This window comes from Mya arenaria, chromosome 2 (assembly GCF_026914265.1).
Source record: "Mya arenaria isolate MELC-2E11 chromosome 2, ASM2691426v1".
In the NCBI taxonomy this organism is placed as follows: Eukaryota; Metazoa; Mollusca; class Bivalvia; order Myida; family Myidae; genus Mya; species Mya arenaria.
In genome coordinates, this window is record NC_069123.1 from 31677586 (window position 1) to 31703381 (window position 25796).

The 25796-nt window shown below is 34.2% G+C and overlaps 2 protein-coding genes across 4 annotated transcripts; one reads left to right on the forward strand and one right to left on the reverse strand.

The window, feature by feature from the left end:
• Nucleotides 1-29: 29 nt before the first annotated feature.
• Nucleotides 30-18188, reverse strand: LOC128204979 (uncharacterized). 3 transcript variants are annotated; one of them, XM_052906392.1, is made up of 5 exons: nt 18010-18188; nt 14975-15916; nt 5317-5452; nt 3673-3802; nt 30-1231 (listed from the first exon to the last, which is right to left on the reverse strand). In XM_052906392.1, exons 2-5 carry the CDS (start codon nt 15697-15699, stop codon nt 1146-1148), a joined length of 1077 nt encoding a protein of 358 aa, XP_052762352.1. In that variant the 5' UTR covers nt 15700-15916; nt 18010-18188; the 3' UTR covers nt 30-1145. The 3 variants fall into 3 exon arrangements, with proteins under 3 accessions (XP_052762352.1, XP_052762344.1, XP_052762338.1); XM_052906384.1 differs by lacking the exon at nt 18010-18188 and adding an exon at nt 16397-16550; XM_052906378.1 differs by lacking the exon at nt 18010-18188 and having other exon boundaries at nt 14975-16544.
• A 3529-nt stretch (nt 18189-21717) lies between these two features.
• LOC128243112 (uncharacterized) lies at nt 21718-25052 on the forward strand. Its single transcript, XM_052960646.1, has 4 exons — nt 21718-21766; nt 22194-22774; nt 23755-23940; nt 24478-25052. Exons 2-4 carry the CDS (start codon nt 22565-22567, stop codon nt 24985-24987), a joined length of 906 nt encoding a protein of 301 aa, XP_052816606.1. The 5' UTR covers nt 21718-21766; nt 22194-22564; the 3' UTR covers nt 24988-25052.
• The last annotated feature ends 744 nt before the right edge of the window (nt 25053-25796 follow it).

Consider the following 25796-nt stretch of genomic DNA (forward strand, 5'->3'; position numbering starts at 1 on the left):
TACACGACATACTAAAAAGTTGCACAATCTTATGGTTTCTGTTTTTATTAGCCAAATATACATTCATACACACAATTATAAAATGCAGGTACATGTATATGTATATCATGCAAAAAAAGTGTTTTACCAAAACATATCAATGTGAACAAATTCATATAGATATAAGTCTTTGTTTACCAAAACCAGTCATTATTTGGGACTTATTTTCTACAACAAAAATGGTAGAAACAAATCGGAAAGCTGATTCGTTTTTAGTTATTTTGGAATGGTGTATATAACATAAACGTAAATTTTTGTGTGGAAAATAACTACTTACTTTAAAACAGAATAGATATTTTAAAAAACAGTATCTGTGGACATTTAGATATACAAGTCACTTAACATACTTCTACATAGTAGAGCAGTTTTACTAAAATAACAAGTTTTCTAACTGTTGCCATTGTCTATTAAAGGTGTTGATTTTTTTCTCCTTTGTTGATTTTGTTTTCTCTATATTTAGTCGTTTACAAAGATATTGGACGAACATGGCACATTTTTGTATTTTTTCATCACATTTCTCAAAGTATCATAAAGTTTTTTTTAAGTTTTATATGATAATTTTCTCAAGCAGACTTCATTGACCGAATTAGTTATGAAATATCTGAATTCATCCAAAATACCTGCGTAATATATTCTGTAAACTTATGGATGTTTAAGTCGATGTTCATTAAACAAGAATCAAAAGACCTGGATGCAACAATATTGTATGTGCATGGCATGCCATTGTTTGGCAGGATATTCAAAGTTGTACAGTCTTACTGACACTCTTACAGCAATGGGTAACGAATTATACTTGTAAGACTCGCAGAGGCCGTATTGGAGAAGAATCTTAAAAAAGTCTTTTATATATAATGTCTAATATTCATTTTTAAATTGTTATGTTTCTTGAAAAAAACAACGCTTCTGAATATTTTTCTGTGTGTTTTTTAAAGTTGAGTTTCTGTATTTTACTTGAATAGTTTATCAATCATTTCACCATCTACCTGTGGAATAAGTTAAATATGTTATTGAATTTGAGTAGAATGTACAATTTTAACTTGAAAGGCTTCTAAAGTACGGCTTCTGGAGTTATGTTGCAAATGAATCAAATTTTGTTCTTGTATTGTCTAGTCGTATTCCGATCCAATAGTAATGCTGATTTCGCCTTGGTGGATGTGGGTGGCATGGTACCACTGGTTCGTGTCAATCACAACTGAAATATACAATGAATTCACAAAATCAGAAAAATGCATGTATTTGAATATTTAACCGCTTTTTTTCGTGTAAATTTGTTAGACCACAATCAATTACAGCCATTATCAAGACTTTTAGTCCTAAAAGTATTACAAAACAAAAGCACATGTTTCACATTTAACTATTATACCGTTAACAATGGTTCAGTTGTTGTTTAATAAAAGAAAATTTATAATTTTCATTCATTGTGTTGTTTTTTTGTTTTTGTATTTGTTGTTTTGAAAAAAAACTTTAAAAAAAAACCTTAAAAGTGTTATTGTTTTTTCAATAAATACAAAACATGTGCATTCTCGAGTGTTTCATTTATTAATCTTTTATCGCTCTTTCACAGAAATGTCACGTTGTAAAATCAGTTCAGACATACTGAGCTGAAGCCAATATTGTTATTGGTTAGCAATTAAAAAGGAAGCAGATACTAATGTGCTGTGTTAATCGAGATTCAACTCGGCATCAAAGTAGTTCTTAGCAATTCAGCACACGCGATTCGATATTCGAAGGGCAAATCTATTGTATTTAAAGTTATTTTAAATGCATCATATTGATTCCATTTTTTTTTCAATGAAATATTTTATTTTCTTACTCATGCAACAGGAAGTTCTTGTATAATGGCGTCATGTTTTGAAAATAAATGTGCACATTATGTTAAAATTTTAAAACTTGGTACACTTGGCAGAAAATATTAATATGATTTTTAAAAAAAGCTCAGTAAGTAAACGTCACAGTGCGATTTTAATTAGGATGGAGAGTGTACCACATGAGCAAATTTGCACCTTGTGTATTTTTAGACGTGCCGGTAATTAAAAACCTGAAAAGTTTAAATGAAATGCAAATTGTTCATGTTGAAAAGAACATAAGACATAATGATGAAGCTAAGCTACTAACATATGAAACCAAGATCTGTATTTAATACCACTCTTATTCACCTACCGTTTTATGTTACAGTCATGTCAGGAAAACAATAAGGAAATGTGTGCCTTTCAAAACTTTGTAATACTGTCAGAAAACATGTAAAACTGCACGTATGCCCTTTTTTTTCTTTCTAACAAAAATTTAAATCCTGAATGTGTTTAAAGTAAATAACTTCCAAATTATCAGCTGAAATAGGAACGCGGTAGCTTTTATCTAAATGTATTTCCGTTTTGATAGCATGAGTCTCAGGGTTAGACCAAATAGCGAAATTTGAAATAAAAACCGTTTACATAAACATGGTACAATCGAACCCCGCTGGCTCGATTTCCTCGTTGGTTCGAATTTGATGTAAAGGACCTTTTTCTTCACTATATAAGCATTCCCACTTGGCTCGATATTCGCGAGGCTCGAGGTATTTTGGTCAGTCCCTGGAATATCGAGCCAATGGGTTTCGACTGTATTTCAAACATTTCAGTTCGTTGTAGAAACAGTCTGCCCAGCAGATATATACAGCAAGAGCAACTTTGCGACCGCATGCTGTAATACTATAAATTATTGGCAGTTTTCAAAGAGATTTGAAAAGTTTACCCTAAACTTATTTTAGATGAAGGCACATACTGATTTAGATTATACCACTACTTTCTGACACAAATTAAAAATAAACGTAGACTTAAGTAGTAGAAAGAGAACGTTCACATAGAAAACAATTTACGTTTGCTGCCAATGGAATTGCAGATAGACAATCATTACGAATTTCAACTTTCGCGGGTGTTTGAAGGTCCGCTTACTGCCACTCATCCGAAACACAATCCCTGCGTTAGTTTGTGCTTTGACAATGTGTCATCCAATGAGGTAGTATTCTAAGACAGCTAGATGATCTTGAGTAATATTTTGCTTATTAAGAAGGCCTTTTTGGTACAAAGTTACTCCTTTGGCGAATATCCCATCAACCGGTGGGGGCAAAACACCCCTTTGGCTTCAAAATTGAGCATAAGTCACACTTGGGGATGTGACGTTGTCATTATAGGGCGCGGGCAAACTGGCCTTTATAAAATCAACAACAACAACAACAACCGAAAGTGTCATTTCCATACCGTGGATGTAGTTTGTGCTTGTCAATTACCTTTTTTTCAGATCACATTTAACTATGATAGCTGATTACTTCCATTACGTGTTTCCGTATTTGCGTGGCGCAGTAGCGAAAATCGACAGTGCGACAATGCGGCAACTGCCTGATGGTGGACTAAATTGCCTAATGGACGCAAATTGGCGCATTGTCACATTGTCAACTCGTCATTTTGCGACTTTGCGCCCCGTCGCCCGCATTATCATTTCGCATACTGTCACCTTTTTCGTCCCACTACCTGACTCATTTTCGAAAACATGAAATGGCACAAATCAACCACCAAATGTGTCTGACATATTAAGTAATGCTAACAAAACGTAAACCAAACATAAGGAGACAAAATAACAACATAAATGTTTTCTTACAAATGTCTCCCTTGTGCACCGTAACGTTCATGCTAGAACATCTGTCCTCACACTCAGGGGAAGGTACAAGTGTCCACGTCTTACGGCCTGAAATCTGCGCTTGCCATGACGGCCGCTCTACGTAATCTAACTGAAAACATATTTAAAATTTATCTCGCTACGGTCAAAAATCAAAAACCAAAAATTGGATCTAAGAAAAATGTAGCTGATAGGATAACCCCATATAAGTAACGGACCTATACTGTGAATGGAGTCAATGATGTATGACTGACTTAAATTCCATATTGAATAACACCCCAGGTAAAAATGCTGTCATTCGAAGTATATTTCAAATAGTTAACAATTTCCCTTTACGTCTCTCGAGCCTACAATAACTGTTATTCTACGTGGTTTTACAACGTCTAATGAAAAACGTCTTTCGTTACGATTAACAGAAAGGTCAGGCCCAAATATCACGAAATAACTTCAGTCAACACCCAAATCTCAATCTCATTTTACCACATAAAAACATAGTATAATTAAAAGTATTGCATGCATTTATACCTTTTGATATCGTATTTTATCATAGAATGTGTTGTTAAAAAGAGTTTTTCAATTTAACAAATAAACCTAATTCTAAAGCAAAAAAAACATGTTTGAGTAATTGTTAAAAAAAAACAATGATTTATACTCGAGTACTTCTTTGGCTGTAGAATTTCTTTTCCCTTGGAATCTAGACCAAAGGTTCTAATCAACAAATTCAGATTTAAAGGGTTTACAACATTATTTTCAATAACTTTTGATGCTATCTGATTAAACGAGTTGAGACTGATATTGAGATATTATAACAGTTACTTAAGTGTGTTCATGATATTGGGCCCAGCCGAACTAAAATAATTTTATGTCTCTCATTACGGCCAGAAATCGTGCCACCGTCGAGGCCCGCCCTATGTAAGACTTGTAAAAATATTATTATACCACACCGAATATACCTAAACTTATTGCATTATTTAAATTGAAAAATGTTATTGATGTAAACGGAAACCTTGGTGTATAAAGCAGATGAGAGAGAGATATTGTGTATTGCGCGTAACATAAGCTTGATACAACATGATTTGCTGTACATGTATTTATATTTTGTTCAGTCGCTTTTACGAATGTATTGTACCATGACTTTGTTTAAAAACATGTTTATTTATTATATAATGTATACGCATGGGCATTTTGGTCTAGAAAATGTGGAAATAAACTGTTAACTGTAATCTGAGTTAACTCGTTTTGTCTGCTTCATGTCGAATGAAAATACACCGCGATTGTAAAAATTGCATCAGGCTGATACGAAACTCTCAATATCATGTCTAAGGTAGTAACCAGCGATATGTTCACTTTGTAAAACCAGGAAAACGTTCTCTGAAAGGCCTCGAGCCAAGTGGAATTTTAAGGATCCCTATAAAGGGAACTACAGTCAAAACTCGCTATATCGAAGACGTTCTGACATCTGGACATACTTCGAAATAACGAAAACTCGAAATAAACGACATACAAAACATGTCATTTGTAAGGTCACTTTTCCCGCTTTGAATTGATGTCGATCCTGTTATAAATACATTTTGAGATTTTTTTAAAAAAATGTATAACCGTTTGAATAACTGTATGCGTACGCACGTGAACAAACGCTCCCGGTCCTGGTCCGCCCATGAAAATCCAGTCAAGTGCACTTGATTCCGATCCTTCGGGCAGGAAATAAGGCCTTTGGTAGTGCTCTCTTAGGACCTCTTGTATTTCGTTGTGACAGTTGCTCCTAAAATATACAAGGATATGGTTGGTTAAATTAAATAATGTACTCTCTATTCCGAGCATTTCTACCTTCTGACAAGAATGAAGGTAGTTGGTAGTGCTGTCTAAGCGATGCTTGTACTTCGTCGAGAAAACTGCTCCTAACGGGCGATAGAACAAGTTGGCAGAGTCCCATTTATTTATATATATTCCGGGCATTTGCTTTCGGGCAAGCACATGACTCGGTGGTTTTTTCTACTGACCCGCTTGTACTTTGGTGTGACGGTTGCATCTATCTTATTGGTCCAATTAAATAATATAACACTTTGTTTATGAGAATTTGGCAAGATAGAGAACTGTTGGTAGTTCTCTTTAACGACTAACTGTTCCTCAAAGTGGCATTTGTCCGATTATATTTAATGGAAGTCCGAACATTCGGGCAAGATATTTGACTGTTTCTTGTGCTGTTTAATGACGGTGTGTTTTTCGTTGCTATGGTTGTTTCTTAAACAGTGTACAGGGACGTGAACGAAATGAGAGTTCAGTTGAATGAATTGAATGTGTATAATGTGACTGGGTAGGCCCAATCGCATTCCTAAAAATATGAAATAAACCCTTCAAAATACTAGTAAATGATGTACACAAGCTACGAGTAGTTACCATCAGGCAAGAAATATGGCCGTTGGAAATTATCTATATGTACATATGGTATGCTGTTGTGACAATTTTTCTTTGAGCAATGACATGAGCTGTAACGAACGAGTTAAGATTGTCCGCTGGTATGTCATTATGACAGCTAGGACGGCTCATGTGCCACCCTACACATATAACAGATAGGGTGAGAAGAAGTCGTAGAATCACTAGACAAAGCTATGTCTGCTAAACCTACGCAGGTTCCTGTGTAGTTAAAAACACTTGTAATTGTAAGGTGAATCCAACCTCAGAGAGTTTGTCGATGAAGTGGTCTTGGATCTTTGATGTTCATGAAAACAAAATTAAAATAAGATTTTTGAGGAACTAAACAAATAATGTGGTAGATTTTTTTAAAGCACTATTTCTTGCAAATGTTACTCAAATATTGCTGATGTCATGGAATTTCATTCTGTCAAAAATCAATGACAGTTTATGTTTATAAAAATGTGTTTTGGGTGGGTATTTATTTATTTTTAAATTAGAACATAGGGTCAGTGGCTTTTAATAACAATTTCCCTATTCAAGATGATGTGTGGAGTGTGGGGATCAAACCACTGAAACTAAGATTGATAATGTTATCCCCAACTACAGTTGACTCGCATTTGTAAAAAGAACATGATTAACTTTAACGCTTGCTATGTTTACAAGGGACGAGGTTGAACTTGCCTTAAAGGCCTTCCACAGTGCAAAAAAATAGTTCGAAGGACCAAACATTAATGTAATTAGTTTTGAGGTTCAATATAAAAAAATGCACTATTACTCCCAAACAAGATTTACCACATTTAATACTTTTGTTTTAATATTCCAAAAAGAATAAATAACTGTCGAAAATAATGGTTCCTATGAAGGATACTGAGTTTAATTTGAAAGAAATGTGCATGAAACACAGTATGTCTACGTAATGAGACTATAGTTAATCACAGTAAATCTTTTAGCATTCACCAATCATTTAATATTTTTGCATTTTCAACTATTAAATACACGGTTACAGTCTCATTATTATTTAGTAAGTATTTCAAGTTTAATCAGTCAAAATTTATGTTTGTTTTGCATGTGTATGCTTTGATTTTGAATAAGAGTGTCACTTTAAGCAAGCATAATAAATACACCCGTTGCAACATGTGTAGGTGAAATAAGCAACTTCAGTTCAGCAACGTGTATAGAACAAGAATTTATCAGATTACTGTAATAAAAAAACACAAAGATGTTGCAAATGATAGGTGTTCTACTCCTGCAAAAGATTGTTCCAGAAAATTAAGTTAAACATTAATTTTCAAAACAGTTAAATTTTTGGCCTTCCCCACCCACTTTTGCATTGTGAAAGGCCCTTAACTGAATTTAATTAAATTTAATAGGCCTTATCTAAAAGCCATATTACCATGGCGTATTTTAATGAAGTAATTTCTATTAAATGAATTCTCAGCCAATTATTGTATAACACTCGTAAAAGTGACGTACAAAGTAAGGCCGCAGAAATAAAACATTTCCAGACTGTATCATGTCCAATAAATGTTTTAGTAACGATGATGACATCGCGTGTCATTTACCTATTTGGAATAAATGTCCCAGACCATAGGATTGCATTTTGATCATGACAAAGTAATCAGCTAATCATGAAAAATTGCTGGAAATTGGAAACAATATTGGGATGGAAGCTTTGCGGTGATCGCTAAATCAATAGACATTTGTCATGAAGGTTAACATAATGTGTGTTTTCTTATTTCATCATTTTCGAAGTGATTTTCTGACGTTTCGGGAACATAAGCAGAACATATAATAACTCCATAAATATGGGAAAATGTGAACCTGGGCTGGTATTCAATATTAGTCTTAATTGGAACTTAGAATGATGTAACTAATCGGATTACTGATTATGAATAGCTAACCAATACAGTGAATGAAGTCAATGATGTATGACCCTTAGGTTAAGTTGCATTTGAATACCACCCAATGACTATATTAATACCATCTTCCAACTCAGAACTTCATTTATATAGGTACTTAACAATCACTTGTTTGTGGCACAACATTTTAACTGTTCTTGTAATGCAACTTCAAAAACATTACCACACAATGAACAATTGAAAAGCGTCCCAAAACAAATAAAATAAGCAAACAACCGCCTTAGATCATATACACTTTATCGTTTAATGTTTGGTTACTAGGCTTGACCCTGTAGTTTCCTTTCCAGTATTACATATATTTGCACAGCCATTGTAAAAGTGGAAAGTTATACAACCTATTAAGCTCATTTTCCTGTGTATGCACCTTAGTTTTCAAACTCCGGTAGACGTGGGCCTATGTACTTTATGGAAAAATTATGATCAGTGTTTACGCAAATGCCTCTTCCAGTGGGATCATCGGAGGCATTCTGATTTAATGAATTAGAAAGTTTCTTGGGAAGACGACCGTTCCATTTAGCCAATCATTGGTTGTACTGAGTAGGTTATTCAGCGGTTTGCTCATGCGCGCTGGCTTATGTAGAGACATTCGCGCCAACACTAGAAAAAGTTTTAAGAACACTTCGAATGTAGCGTTTCTTCTGACACTCTACTTGATTCTAACTTTAAGGACATATTAACGTTTTTGTTTCTTTTATCCTTTACTTTTTTCCACAATAAAATCGGATAGACAAGTAAATGTTAATAAAATATTTTGTATCAACGTTCAATAAACCAATCATACTTAATTTTGTATTCACAATCTTCGATAAACAGGAATATAAACTTTTATGGTCAAACCGTCAAAGTTCTAACTTCTTGTGTTAAAAGGGGTTGATAAGGAATGATATTAAGTTTAATATCAAATTCAAATAAAATTAGGTGGAAACTCTTCGACAAAAGGTTTGTCGAAGAACGGAGGAAACAAAAAAGCAACTACTGACAGCGGCTTTAATGGTCTGAGATACAGGACAACAGTTTGCATTAACTAAAATGTTGAATAGTTTGAACGATAAATCTGCTTCGTTATAAAACATAATGGATTAAACCACACAGATTCTACTCCTTTGTATCCGGGAGATACACAAACACAACTCCCATCAAGCAAGACACCGCTTTTAGATAAACTATAAAAAGCAAGTAAAATAATGGGTTTTGATTTTTATCTTAATGGTTGCTATGATACAAAATGGTTTTTACTTTGCATTTCTCTTAAACGACCACTCATGGTTAATTTTCATTTGGAAAACAAGACCTACCTACCTACCTACCTACCTACCTACCTACCCACGTACCTACCTACCTACCTACCTACCTACCTACCTACCTACCTACCTACCTACCCACGTACCTACCTACCTACCTACCTACGAACCTACCTACTTACCTTCCCACCAACCTACCTACCTACCTACCTACCTACCTACCTACCTACCTACCTACCTACCTACCTACGAACCTACCTACCTACCTTCCCACCAACCTACCTACCTACCTACCTACCTACCTACCTACCTACCTACCTACCTACCTACCTACCTACCTACCCACGTACCTACCTACCTACCTACCTACCTACCTACCTACCTACCTACCTACCTACCTACCTACCTACCTACCTACCTACCTACCTACCTACCTACCTACCTACCTACCTACCTACCTACCTACCTACCCACATACCCACACACCCACCCAAACCCACCCACCTACCTACCTACCTACCTACCTACCTACCTACCTACCTACCTACCTTCCTACCTACCTACCCACGTACCTACCTACCTACCTACCTACGAACCTACCTACCTACCACTACCCACCTACCCACCTACCCACCTACCTACCTACCTACCTACCTACCATATTATTTTGGTAATGTCAATGGTAACTAAGTACTGTTTTGGGTGGCCTTATTTGCGAATAACAATTTCTTCATTATGACCAATTAATGTCCTTTCTTAGTATCACATATCAAGAGGAAGTACAGTTCCCGGAATAATTGCTTATTTAATAATCTTGTTCATATTAAAATATTATTACGTGGGTGATTAAAGGGATAGGAAAGGGGTTCTATGTTGTATAATTGGGATCGCTTCGAAAATGCAGCCGTATGCTTTGTTATAATATACGGTTGATAATGTGTCTAAATTATCTTCATTTTCTTGACAAGCCTTTTCTCTGATGTACAATAAAAGTGGATTACATGCAATAGGTTATAAAACAAGCAATATATCTAGCATATTCCACAATATATGAATACCTTCATGATTCTATCAGAATGTCACTATTATCATTATTTTACGATACAGCTTTTCTCACACCAAGGCGTAATTGGGTATATTGTCATTGTAAAAGACAGTGTGTATATATTCATATTTAAATTTCTGCCTCTTCGTTCTAATAGTGCCTTACGTGTATACTGTTTATTTTTATTTTTAAAGTATATTTCTATTTGTGCCCTATCTTTCTATTTGTGCTTTTATAATTAAACCTAATATTTCTATTTGTGCTTCATATTAATACCCTATCTTTCTATTTGTGCTTTTATAATTAAACCTAATATTTCTATTTGTGCCCTATCTTTCTATTTGTGATTTTATAATTAAACCTAATATTTCTATTTGTGCTTCATATTTATACCTTATCTTCCTATTTGTGATTTTATAATTAAACCTAATATTTCTATTTGTGCTTCATATTAATACCCTATCTTTCTATTTGTGATTTTATAATTAAACCTAATATTTCTATTTGTGCTTCATATTTATACCTTATCTTTCTATTTGTGATTTTATAATTAAACCTAATATTTCTATTTGTGCTTCATATTTATACCTTATCTTTCTATTTGTGATTTTATAATTAAACCTAATATTTCTATTTGTGCTTCATATTTATACCCTATCTTTCTATTTATGATTTTATAATTAAACCTAATATTTCTATTTGTGCTTCATATTTATACCTTATCTTCCTATTTGTGACTTATAAACCTTAAAAGGAGGAAACTCTTCGGCAAAAAGTCTGTAGAAGGATGGAGAAAACATAAAATCAACTATTGACAGCGGCTAAAATCGTCTTAAATATTTTGAAACAGTTTGCATTAACTCAATGTTGAATAGTATAGATAGATAGATAGATAGATTTATTCGTGCATATATATATGTCATAGTAACAAACCAAATATCTCATAAAGTTATAACACAGACTGATTAACAAAGTATTAGTGATGATATCTATACTAAAGCACAACATCATTAGAATGCTTTGGATACATACGTGCGTTAATAAAGATTTAAATCAATGTGACAAATATATAACACAGGATAACCCATTTAAGTTATTCAACTTATTTCCAATGGGGTCCTTATGACAAATATAATTATTTGCCAAGATCTCAGTTGTAAGCTGTTTAAATTAGGTTTTCTTATACAAAAATAACATGCATGTACTCTTGACCAGTTAAAGAATGATTAAATGTTTGAGATCGAACTTTTACAGTTATAATGCAACCGACTGTTTAAACCATATGACACTTTAGCATAATATGACAAAAATCTTTGAACTGATATGCAAGATTAAATGAATAACACTTAATTAAATAGGAAATATGTATGTACATTACATGCCATCTGCTTCAATTTAAACATAATGGATTAAACCACACAGTTTCTACTTCTTTGTATCCGGGAGATACACAAACATAACTCCCATCAAGCGAGATACCGCTTTTAAATAAACTATAAAAAGCCAGTAAAATAATGGGTTTTGATTTCTATCTTAATGGTTGCTATGATACAAAATGGTTTTTACTTTGCATTTCTCTTATACGACCACTCATGGTTAATTTTCATTTGGAAAATAAGAAGATTGCTAACGCAGGTTTTTAATCAAGCATTTCTTGTATTTATAGAATAAATTCATTTTACTTTATCAATACCACTTTAGTTATTATTGTATGTTTGTTTCCACTAACCCGACCGACCATTGTTTTCCTTCAGACCCTATACTTTTCTAGCCGTAGTGTAGATCTATTTTCGTTATTTCCTAAAGCATGTGCATTTCTTAGTAAACATGTTAAATAATGACAATTTAATATTTATTTTTTTCTACGATAGAGATATACCCTGATATTGGTCGGTTTGGTACAGAATCCCAATTGTCCAAAAATAAATCGAAAATAAAAATTATGCCTACCTACCTATCTACCTACCTACCTACCTACCTACCTACCTACCATATTGTTCTGGAAATATTAATGGTTACTAAGAACTGTTTTGGGTGGCCTTATTAGCGACATACTTCTACATACTGACCAATTAATAGCCGTTCTTAGTATCACATAACTAGTGGAAGTATAGGTCCCGGAATAATTGCTTATTTAACAATCTTGTTTGTATTAAATAATTAGTACGTGGGTGATTAGAGATATAAAGAAGGGGTTATTTTGTATACATGGTATCGGTTCGCAATGTAAAATTAAGTGATAATACAAATTCAAATAAGATTAGGAGGATACGCTTCGGCAAAAAGTCTGTAGAAGATTGGTGGCAAAAGCAACTACTGACGGCGGCTTAAATCGTCTGAGATACAGGAAAACAGTTGCATTAACTCAAAGTTGAATAGCTTGAACGATCAATCTGCTTCGCTTTAAAACATAATGGATTAAACCACACAGTTTTTACTTTTTTGTATCCGGGAGATACACAAACATAACTCCCATCAAGCGAGAAACCGCTTTTAAATAAACTATAAAAAGCAAGTAAAATAATGGGTTTTGATTTTTATCTTGATGGTTGCTATGATACAAAATGGTTTTTACTTTGCATTTCTCGTATACGACCACTCATGGTTAATTTTCATTTCGAAAACAAGAACATTGCTAACGCAGGTTTTAATCAAGCATTTCTTGTATTTATAGAATAATTAATTTTATTTTATAAATATCACTTTTTTGCAGTAGTGTATTTTTTCTTCCCTAAAATAATTGCATTTTCTAGTGAACTTCTTAGAATTTGACCATTTATTTTTTCTACAATATTGATATACCTGATATATGTCGGTTTGGTACAGACTCTCAAATGTCAAAACATGGAAAAAATATCTTACCTACCTTACTTAATTTTATTTGGAAAAGTCAATCGTAACTAAGTATTCTTTTGGGTGGCCTTATTAGCGAATAATTACTTCTTCATAATGACCAATTAATATCCTTTCTTAGAATCACATACCTATTGGAAGTATAATTCCCGGAATAATTGCTTATATTACAATCTTGTTCATATTAAATTATTGTTACGTGGGTAATTGGTGAGAAAGAGAAGGGTTTTATGTTGTATAATTGGGTTCTGTTCGGTAATGCATCCTTATGCTTTGTTATAATATACGATTGTTAATGTGTCTTATTTATCCTTATTTTCCTGACAAGCCTTTTCTCCAATGTACAATAAACGAGGATTACATGCAGTAGGTTATAAAACAAGCAATATACCTAGCATATTCCAAAGACCACAAGTCTATGAAGACCTTCATGATCCTATTAGAATGCCACTTTTATCATAATTTTACGATACAGCTTTTCTTATACGACGGCGGTATATTGGTATATTGTAAAGGATCGCCTTCTTAAATGTGTAAAATAATTTTAGTGTCTATATCTTATATGCATTTCCATTTATATTTCTTTATATTTCATGTGTATATATTCATATGTGTATATGTGCCATATATCATTATATTTCTATTTGTGCATTATATGACTATTTGTGCATTAAATTTATACTTGGGCCATATACCACTATTTGGGCCTTAAGTTTTTAATTTGACATTGTATTCCCCTCTGTGCTTTATATTTCTATTTGGGCCTTACATTACAATTTTGGCCTTATATTACTACATGTGCCTTTTATTTATATTTTGGCCTTTTATTACTGTCTGGGCCTTATATTTCTAGTTTGGCATTTTATTTCTATTTTTGCCTTATATTTCTATATCGTATTTCTCTTTGAGCCTTATATTTCGTTTTTGGCGATATATTTCTTTTTGGGCCTTATATTTCTATATCATGGCACAACGCCTTAGACACAAGAACCAGGACAACCGAAATTGGAATTAAAAGTCTTTTAATTGCTGGTTGAATTCTGATTTTAAATTTGTCTGTAAAAAGGACGAACAATATGCCAAACGATGAACGTAAAAGTTGTATCATGTGTTAGCATGGTTAACCTTGAAAAAAATAGTTCAATTTTGATCATATATAATAGATATGGCATATTTACTATAAAACAATACATGTTAAAATGTTTACGGTATATCTTAAAGGTTCTCTTTCTGTTCAACATTTGCTGAGAACTGCATGATTGCAACTACTGAATGCAAAATGATTTAAACATACAGCGTTACTGTTACAGAAATGTAAAAGGCTTTTTTAAATTTAGTTTGACCCAATGGGTCAAAACATTTAAAATGACACTCGTATTTAAAATCAATACATACACATGTATAACAAACATAATATCTGAGCAATAAACCTTTAACTACTTATTGAAAAATGCATTTATTTAAAATATTAATTACTGATAACAAGATTGTAACGTGTTTTAATAGCTGAAAACGCAAATAATTGGTGAGTGCTAAAAGACTGACAGTCCTACAGTGATAAACTGTCGTCTCATGAAGTAGAAATTCCGTGTTTTCTGCACCTTTCGTTCAAATTAAGCACAGTATCCTTCAGCAGAACTATTGTGTTCGATATTTATACATCCTTTTCGGTAAATTAAAATGATGTATCAATTATGGTTAATATTGTTTTGGAGTAAGAGTGCATCTGTAAGAATTAAGTTATAACTATTTATTAAATGAAAATATGTCGATAAAACAAAGTATATCTATGTATAACAAAATGACATTACCATCCGATATACCACGGCATTTCGCCTTCGGTGAAGTTCGCCCGTGCGTCTGATATGTTGAAAGCGTCAGCCAGCGTGTCAAACTCGGTCTTGTAGGGGAAAAACTGGCACTGTTCTTCAATGGTCTCTAATGCCTTCTCCGTTTCTGTATAAAGCTTTTTGAAGAAATGAAAGCTAAAAGCGTCCATCGCGCTCCAATTAATCGTCGCACCTTTGATTAAAACCGGAATTCCGCTGTAGGCGTATTTCTCCCTGAAGACTTCCGATGATATGTTGTATTCTATAGGGACATGGGTCAGACCTTCACACATGCCACACTTCACTAAGGGTCTTGATATTTCCTGGACAAATCCATTGTTTTCTATTGCGCATCGTGATGTCTTCATCTCGGAATATTCGAGCAGTTCTTCCTTGTAGAGATATGCCAAAACGGACGATATAAGTCCGAGTACGAAATAGACTTTGAACAGGGATCTTGAGCAGCAGAAAAGCAAATTGAACTTTTTTGACTTTTGGCGGAATAGCACTCTAATGCTTTCACTTTTCAGGCCTTTCGGTGCATCGCTGTCTTTTTCTGTACGTACATTTCTTTTTGATTTCTTTGCTGATTTATCATTAACAAACGCGTCCTTGATGACCTCGTCTTTTAAACCTTTCTTCCTCGCTTCCTCTTTCATTTTCACAAATTTATTCAGGACAAGTTTTACATTGTCGTTGTCCTCCATTTTATTTATTTTTTTCACTGTCCTCAGCTTAATAAAATGTCAAACTCAAAAGACAATGGAACTGTGCAATGAGACAATCGAATCCTATGGCCTAAGAAACAAATGCCAGTTCCTTTTCCTATCTGTCCAATAGCTTCTTAGCTAATATCACTGGTTGTTATCACACTGAGTTAAAGTTGTCTGCAGATATGTCTCCTGACATTTGATATACCATTGTCTGCAAGGTCCAAATAATTATATTAATGCACGACAGCCCAATATATCCTTTTAACATGTAAACATTTGCTTAATTTTGCAGACGGTAAAAAACCCTAACCGGATATAAAATTTAACATTTGATATACCATAGTCTGCAAGGTCCAAATAATTATATTAATGCACGACAGCCCAATATATCCTTTTAACATGTAAACATTTGCTTAGTTTTGTAGACGGTAAAAAACCCTAACCGGATATAAAACTTAAATCACAGTTTCAAATCTTCTAAATTTAGCATTCAACACCTCAAGTGGAACGTGCATATATATCTATGTGCATCTAAATATAAAGCGATTCATGCGTATATTTGTATCAACATTCAATTTGACTTGTTTACGCTTTTAATCACAGGTAACAACAAAATTATTTAAGGTGAAAAAATATTTTTCGTCTGTTACTAAAAAATATTAGTCCATTTTTAAGTCACAATCATGCGCACCTTGATGATTTTCTGAGTTTGTGAACAATTGTTTTAAAACTTTGATCACAAAACTGTAGATTTGTACGTTAATTTGTTATTTGATCTAGTAACGTGACACGGTATGTATATATCCATTCAATTCAACTACCATACTACTTAAACGCATAAGATATGACTTCCTTATTTGCTTACAGAGATATAACTTTATAAAGCCTCAACAGGGAAGTTTAAGGCACAAGACCATTTAAAGTGGCACTCGTATATAAAGATCGATATACACACATGTATAACAAACATTCATTTTGAATGATAGGTCTTTAACTACTTACTAAATATTACGTGTACGGAAAATATCAATTACTGATAACAAGATTATAACCGTGAATTTAATAGCTGAAACGCAAAAAATGACTAATGTGTCCTAAATTACTACAGTGATCTACTATCGTATCATAAGGTAGAAATACCGTGTTTTCTGCACCTTTCTTTCAAGATAAACACGGTATCCTTCATAAAAACCATTGTCTTCGGTATTTATTTATTCTTTTCGGTAACTTTAAACAAGTGCATTAATTGTGGTACATCTTATTTGGGAGTGAGTGTGCATCTTTAAGCCTTAACAAGGAAGGTTAAGGCATAAAACCAGTTAACGACGATACAATGCATTAGTGAAGATTGTGGAATTTAAAATTCACAAGCGGAATGCCTCTATATAAACAGATGATCGTACTTGCTTAATATCAAATAAAAGACCTAGTTGTGTCGGAAAGGTATTGGAACGTTGTATATCCAAACATGTAAACAAATAAATGCATCAAAACAATCTCGTATTGAAAAATTATCAGTCAGGATTTATAATTGGCCATTAGGCACCTTTTAAAGTTATTGATATCTACAATCAAAAATGCAGATCATTCGACGACAAACAAGTAAATACTTTCCGATTTGACACCGCGGCTTTATTTATAAGCTCGGAATCAGGCGCACAGCTGAGCCCAAATTTGAATTACGCACCTTTTTTTTGGTCTGGGGCTTGTTTTCTTCGAGTCTCTTTTTTCGTTGATATGGTCTCATGTGAATTTTGGCATATAGGTCACCATATCTGCATGAGCTTAATATACCATGATGAAAAGCATTTATATACACAAAACACACTTAAACATTTGCAGCATTCGGAATTATTTTTTTAACATGGACTGTTATTTTAATTAAAAAAATCCCAAGATTCGACGCTAAAGGGGGCGTAACCCTAGGGACATAACCTTTTGACTTGCGCCCTCCCACAGAAACCAAAATTTCTTTGGTTCAAATTGTTGCCAGGCGTGTTTGGGGGTACTCCCCCAAGAAAAATGTGAAACTTATAGAATATTATTGAAATGTCATAATATTACTTTTTAAACAATATCAAAGGACGGAATGGTCATATTTAGTGTCCTATCCGGTGTTGTGTACCATGTTTTCAAGCATTCTGTTCAAGTCGTGTCATGAAATTGAAATATATTTTTCGCACTCTGCTTAATAAATGCATGGCTACTGTTCTATTATGAGAATTAATATTAAAAAAAAAAAAAAAAAAAAAAAAAAAAAAAAAACATTTCACCGAAACGGAACAAAATAGACATAACACCTACCTTTGTTTGACGGAGCTTCGGGTACAGTATGGAAGGGATTATCCACCAGTTCACTCAGTTATGTTTTATGACATTCTAACATGCAATTCATTTCGTATTGTATATTTTAAAATTGCATTGTTCCTTTATGTCAGCTGTGTTATTGATTATGATGTTATTAAAGTGTTAGTTTAAACTGATTTATTATACAACGATTGTGAAACAAGTTATTACAACATTATATTAATCACTCTCGTTTGCACGCTGTTACTCATGAGGTGAGGGAAACCGAGTAGACGGAGAAAACCAGCTTGGTGACCACAAACCAAACTTTAATTGTTTTACTTGCATGTACGTGAACATGCAAAAAATATTGAGATTGTAGATTTAATTTGATGCTAAATTTAAATTCGTCTTTTCTTTATTTGAATCTGTTTTCTAAAAATAGTTTGATTTACATTTTATTTTTTACAGTATTTAAAAAAATGTTTTGTTTTCTACAAAATTCATGGTAATTTCAGTCGTATGCGGACATTTGATTTTATGTAATTGAAACATCAATTTGCATATCACAATTATAGTTTCGGAGTATAAATCAGAATTCATTAGCACTGTTCTTTTTTAATAATGTATATAGTATATGATCGATGATGCAAAAGATATTTTTTAATTGTGTAGAACTGTTGGATATCGTAGCGTGCTCTTGGAATGGGTATTACCCAATAGCGAGGGCTAATAAGCCTACGGGGTGTGTATGTGTCCCAATATGGGGTATACGGAGCAAGGGAAATCATAACGGTTGTAGAGGTTAATATAATTACCTGTATGATTCCCTTGCAGGATAATAGTATACACTACGGGGTAAGTAGGTGACCCGATACGGGAAATATCGGTTGTGAGCGCAGCTGTAAAGGTTTATTTCATTACCAGTACGATTCTCTTGCAGGATAATAGTATACGCTACGGGGTTAGTAGGTGACCCGATACGGGAAATATCGGTTGTGAGCGCAGCTGTAAAGGTTTATTTCATTACCAGTACGATTCTCTTGCAGGATAATAGTATACGCTACGGGGTTAGTAGGTGACCCGATACGGGAAATATCGGTTGTGAGCGCAGCTGTAAAGGTTTATATCATTACCAGTACGATTCTCTTGCAGGATAATATTATACGCTACGGGGTTAGTAGGTGACCCGATACGGGAAATATCGGTTGTGAGCGCAGCTGTAAAGGTTTATTTCATTACCAGTACGATTCCCTTGCAGGATAATATTATACGCTACGGGGTTAGTAGGTGACCCGATACGGGAAATATCGGTTGTGAGCGCAGCTGTAAAGGTTTATATCATTACCAGTACGATTATCTTGCAGGATAATATTATACGCTACGGGGTTACGGTAGGTAACCCGATACGGGAAATTCGGAGCAAAGGAAATCATATCTGGTTTTGAGCGAAACTCCAGCCTAAATATGGTTTCCTGCATGTCACATATCGGGTCACCTATTAAACACCGTAACGTACATATCACGTAAATGTTTCATGGATTCATCGAAATCGGAAAATAGACGCCATTTTGAAACGATATAGAGATTAGTGACCCAATATAGAAAAAATATGGGGTTACCGCGTCCTGGACCAACGGCGTTGAGTCATTAATGTAAGAGGCCTGGAATATGTATATATGTATTAGGTTAGATCACGTTAATACCTGCAAATATTGACAGCATTAAGATATCATTCGGGTGATTGATCTCACTTGGAATAAGAAACTGTGCACGGAACCTGTTGCCAGACCCTATAATTCCATCGATGGGTGATCAACTTACGTAAATTTCGTCAGTACTCTGCTACAGTGCTAAAAGTCTGCATGCGAATTATTTCGACGCTGCTAACGACGAATGGTGTATGATCTTTGGCGTGATCGTTCAACACTAACATTATTTGCCACGGACTTGCTATAAATGGCATTCCATACTGCTGGGTCGCTCCGTTCGGCTTGAACTTGTCGAGTAACCGTTCGTGCTTCTTTCACGTCTTCAACCAGAGCACTGATTGTGTTCTGTAAAATCCGTGTTCCCCTATTACCTGATCATTTGTGAGAGTTTCATAAAACGTCAGTAGTAGCTTCACATTCTATTCTTTTAACTAGGACATCAAGGGCGGGGGGGGGGGGGGGACTGATTAGGCCATGTTCTTCTTCGTACCAGTCATATAGCTGCAGTAAGGTTTTCAGTCTTTTCAAGAGAATCCGCATGTGCCTTGCACTTAATGTGAGCGGTAAAGACCGGTAAAGACCTTACCAAGATTACTTGATTAATAAAACGCTTCTTTTTATGTCAATACGGCGCGGGTTTTTTTAGTAAGAAAACAGTTTCAACCATTAAAGCTGCACTCGCGAAGATTTACCATTTTTGCAACTTTTTTTATTTTTTGTCTTGGAAAGGGCATTTTTTGCGTAAATATCTGCAAACCAATGATATTGGATTGGTGACGAAAACTCAGATCGTAGATTTTCATATTTCCGTTCGAAAAGTAATGTTTTTATGGCTTAAACCCGTTACTCACGGTTTAAATAATGCATAAAACATTAATTTTTGATCTTAAATATAAAAATCTGCGATCTTATTTTTGTCAGCGGGATTTTCTAACAAATTGGCTCGTTTCCAAAATAAAAAAAGTTGTCAACACGTTCAATCTGTGAGCGTGCAGCATTAAATACGTCAGAAGTCATTTGGAGGTATATACGACCATTTATCGTTCGTCTGGCTTGACTTGAATGACTTATTATCATTTACAACTCTAAATAGACAATATCCTTTAATATTGAAATGCTATTTCAAATACAGAGCGTAATAGAAAACCAGTCAATTTTGGCAAAGTAAGAACACGATATGTTTTGTAGCAAATACGCCGTTTATATGACGTGATTTACCATCGGGCGTAAATAAATACCACTGGGGTAAATTTACCCTGTGGGTATTTAATGTCATATAGACGCAATACCGGATTTGTCAGCAGGGTTATTTCGATTTTGGCAGGGTAATTCATTAAATATTCGATATAATCACAGCATTATAGGTAATGAATAGTTATGCATGAATATTTATCCTAATCAAACTCTTGTTGAAATTTCTCGGCAATAATATTTCTTAAAATAATTAAGTGATTTACTTTTTAGCTATTTGGTCTCATTTGAAGCTCGATTACAAGTTCCAAAATGAAGTGCGAAAACCTTTCAATACGTAGTAGGCTAAAAGCCAACGTTCTCCATTCAGTATATGCATTGGACTTTCGAAGTTATAAATTTTAAAATCATCCTTAATTCTTAAAGTGTTCTATAATATCAATATGATTCATGTATTTTCCTAACACAACTATTGGGTTTTCATTTAAAATATCCCCTCTCTCTCTTTCAAATACCATATAAACGAGCCCCAAAAACACCAAAGGGCAATGAGCTTCCGTGGGAATATTTGACGCCTGGACAAATCTACCACCGTGCAAATTTTTGTCATATAAACGGGGTATTAGCTAGCTTATATCTTTGAGGGCGGCAGACCGTAATGATTAGGTATTTTGCATTGTTTACAAATGGAATTTCTGTACTTATATATTCTGGCATGAACCCATAGACGTATGCATAGATAATATCTGACCCTAACATGCAATTACAACTTACCCATCTAATTCTTTGAATGAAGGACTAGAGGAAGTAAGAAGCAGTTTTCGTGAAATTATTTTTTTGGCAACTTTTTTCTGTATTGTGGATATTTTGTGGTGTGTGAATGTGTGCATCTGTTCCGTAATGTTCAACAACAGTCCATCGTAAATATGATATAAGCGTTGTAAAACAGTTTTTCGTGTTATAGTTGCAAAGGCAAAAAAATGTGTTTGTTTAAATTTAAAACAATTTAATAAAGCAGTTAATAACATGCTTTCCGGTGACTTAAAACATTTATAAAATGCTTTCCGTTGATTGATAGAGATTTATCGGTGAAAATGATATTTCACTTTTTCAAACAATGAAATAACATTTTGATATTTTGTATGTTCTAAAATTTTAGCTCAGTTTCACTTCCAAATAAATCGTCAGCGCGTACATTGCTGGGACACAGTTTAAAAGGCTTCATTTCCTAAATGACGTTACATTCGCATATACTTTGGTGCGTTTTTTTGAAAACTACAATTAAATGTCATTTTTCAGGTACTCGTGAAATATAGCCTTTGGTGCTCACTCCGTGAAATATATTTTTGATCTTACACTGAAACAAGCAATCATACTCTATATTACATTTTAGTCAAAGAATGTACGTCGCACACAAAGTTAAAATTAAATGTACTCTGGTCACAAATATGCCATCATATAAACATAATGCAAACAGTTAAACGTATTTGTTCCATTTATAGACGTTTTGACGTATAAACCGTTATCTTTGGTTACGTCATTTCCCTTACTGGACAATTGACGTTACGTACAACGTCAAATTACGTATGAAACGTTATTACTAAGAAACGTGTAGATGCTTTCAACAAGTGATTGACGACATTTACAAAAGTAGCATCAATAAATAAAAAATGCATAAGAGGCTGAAAATCGATACACCATCTTCGGGTGAACGTGAGACGTTATTGTATGATAACGTTGAACCTGGTACACGTTATCTTGCAAGGCCAGAAGATTTCTTGCCAGAATCAAGATGTACGTTGGAAACACTAAGAACTGTTGCTACTAAACTTTCTACTTGGGTGGAAAATAAAGAAGCGAAAGAAAACTTTCACAAACAGGTACATAATTGGTTATTTTGCAGTCTTTTTAGGCCTTTTATTGGGCCGATAAGCGGCCCCATTCCCCTCCTGAAAAGGTATATATGTTTCCCAAGCCAAGAAAGAAGACTTTATTTTTATTTTTTTATTTTTTTTATGAGCACTGACCCCTTAACAATTAGCCACTGTACCAATATATAATGTCATTCGTGAATATTACCAAAGGGTTGTTGAATTAAACATTTGAAAAGAAGTTGAACATTATATAAATCCTGTAAGTATTTCCCCCTTTTTGCCAAAACGACTTTATATTTTCCCTATTAAAGGCCTCGCCACCAATCACATTAAAAGTGACAAAACACTGTTTTGCCTGTACACACTGTAACAGGTCTGTGGGGATATTTACATGCAATAACTGTAAAAGATTATTGGAAGCTCTAAGTCTGCATTACGTTTATAATTATATAAATGGTATACTGATAAGCAATTTATGTACGGCCAAGTAAACCAACAGACAGACAAAAATACGGACGGGCGAGTGAATAACAAAACAATAGTTCACTTCTAACACTTTCTTTCAAATGTATGAAATGCAAAGAGACATAAAGGACAACTTTTGTGAAAAATGTGCATGAGCATACGAAACCATTTTCTGTATAATGTGTGATTGGATATTTTGCGATTTATTTAAACATGTGATTTTTGGATTTTTGAGGTCCAACAAAGCTCGAAAACTGGGCTTAGCCTAGTATTTAATATTGGTCTTAATTGGATCCAAGTACGATGTAGCTAATCGGATTACTTGTTATTGATAACTAGTCGATAGAGTAAATGAAGTCAATGATGTTTGACCATAAGATTGACTTAAGTTGTATATTGAATACCAACCCAGGAATGTTTTGAGGCTTTATATATATATATACACATGTTTTCATCTACTATAGGTTTCGGGGGTATACCTATATGTTCATAGAATAATTACGGCTTATTATTCGTTTAAGAGTATAGTCAATCATCAGGAACCTTCACGAATAGGTCCTATCTTGTTGAAACCAGAAGATTTCAAGTCGAAGAAATGGTCGACGTTTGTGCTTCTAACAGAGACTGTCAATATGTCTGTTTTCGGCGTTAAACAACAGACCCACGTGGACTTGAGCAGCGACGTTCGTTGGAACATTCCGCCAGAGGTACGCACATTTCGATGTTGTACAAATAAACATTTGGATCATTTCCTGACAGATTATTATGAAACATATTTTTTAAAATTTCAGAAAATTGTATCGTTCGATTATAGAACTCAGCATGGGCGGATCCAGTAATTTACATTAGAGGGGTGTAACTATGAGGCACAACCTTGAGGCATTCGCCCTTCCCTCAGAACTGAAATATACAAGGTTTAAAATGTTGGCAGTGCGTCTGTGGGTATTCCCCAAGAAAAAATTAACAACTTCAAGTCCGATATGGTGGATTTAGAGTGTATTTTATTTATTTTTCTCCTATATTGACATAAAAAGTAAACTTGGACGATTTTAATGGGGAGGGTGCGCTGGAAGCACGCCCGCTACCCCCTTGATCCGCTAGTGCTCAGTTAAATGTCATAAATTTTTAGCTAAGATAAATCAACTTCACATTGTGCTTTACATTTTTCAATAATTAAAATAAATCAAGTTAACACGATAAAATAACAGTAAACTCGTGTGTTATCAATGCCATTTATTTCGTAGGAACTGCTTCCTCCATCGGCATTTTCTGCGCCAGAAATTCCACCGCAGTCATCACGATCTTCAACATCGAGCCATGCATTTCAAAGATTCTCACGTACGACCCTAGCTGCACCCCAGCAGTACACAAATGAGACTTTCACACAGAAATGTTTCGTCTTAAAATCAACAGATGGGTTCGAGAATCGACCTTCAACTTCAACTCCAGTCTCAACAAGGCGACCGCAAACCTATGCTAGTAATAGTGTACCTAGCGACTTGAAATCAACCGCTGGGTTCGAGAATCGGTCTAAAACTTCAACTCTATTCTCAACAAAACGACCGCAAACTAATACTAGTAAAAGTGCATTTAAAAAATCAGCTTGCGTGTCAAAATCGACAAGAAGGAAAGAAAAGCGCGTTTTGAATCCTTCAGCCTTTGGTGAGCAAAGGGAAAACCCAAAGGCTTTGGGGGTTCCGTACTATCTGAAAACACCAGAGCCAAGCTCACTTCCACTACCCTGCTTTAGCTAATTTCGGCGATGTGTATATATTGCTATTCAGAATGGTATTGCATAATATGCATAATAGCAAATACGTTTTTGAATAAAAAAAAACATTGAATTAAACTTGATTTTTTTCTCAGAAGCTGCATAGTAATGAGAAAAGCGACAACTTTCTTTTGAATGGTTATGCTTGTGTTATATCAATTATACGAAATCTTAATTGTGAGTAAATAAATCATTCAGCCAAGCCTATGACCATTCTCGTTCACCAGAGTGATGATGCTATGCGTACAAGATTAAATTTATCATTATCAAACCTGTGATAATTGAGAATGGCCTATGGCAAATGTACAGTTTAAGAAGTCATAATAATGATGGTATTTTTAATATATCAATGTACATAAACAGGAATGTTTGTTTATTATAAGTGTTTGTATATAGATCTGAGTTAATTATTTCATTAACAAATACAGCAAAAATATTCACTCGTTACCAAGTTAACTGCTTTAAGTTGTTCATGAATATAACTAACTAAGGGACAGAAATCTTGAGTAAACATAATACAATACTATACTGTAGTATATCAATATTTGTGTCCCTTCGTTACATGTAGATTACGTGGTATGCGGATCCAGGTTTTGACGTTAGAGGGGGGTGGAACTAATGGTTTGGGTGTAAGCGTTTGACTTGCGTCCTCCTTCAAAACCGAAATGTATTTGATTTAGTGCTGGAAAGGGGATTTAGGTACGCTCCAATGGGAATTTTTAACAAATTTTATAATTCTATTCCAAAATGATGCATTTCGAACGTATTATATTACCCTTTTCTCCTGTATTA

Excerpts from the sequence above, each read along its gene's own strand:
- LOC128243112 (XM_052960646.1), top strand. The coding sequence starts at position 22,565 with ATGCATAAGAGGCTGAAAATCGATACACCATCTTCGGGTGAACGTGAG. Across the intron at positions 22,775-23,754 it reads AAGAAAACTTTCACAAACAG|AGTATAGTCAATCATCAGGA; the intron begins GTACATAATTGG and ends TATTCGTTTAAG. Across the intron at positions 23,941-24,477 it reads GTTGGAACATTCCGCCAGAG|GAACTGCTTCCTCCATCGGC; the intron begins GTACGCACATTT and ends TTTATTTCGTAG.
- LOC128204979 (XM_052906392.1), bottom strand. The coding sequence starts at position 15,699 with ATGGAGGACAACGACAATGTAAAACTTGTCCTGAATAAATTTGTGAAA. Across the intron at positions 5,453-14,974 it reads ATGCCGTGGTATATCGGATG|GAGCAACTGTCACAACGAAA; the intron begins GTAATGTCATTT and ends TGTATATTTTAG. Across the intron at positions 3,803-5,316 it reads GACCGGGAGCGTTTGTTCAC|TTAGATTACGTAGAGCGGCC; the intron begins GTGCGTACGCAT and ends ATATGTTTTCAG.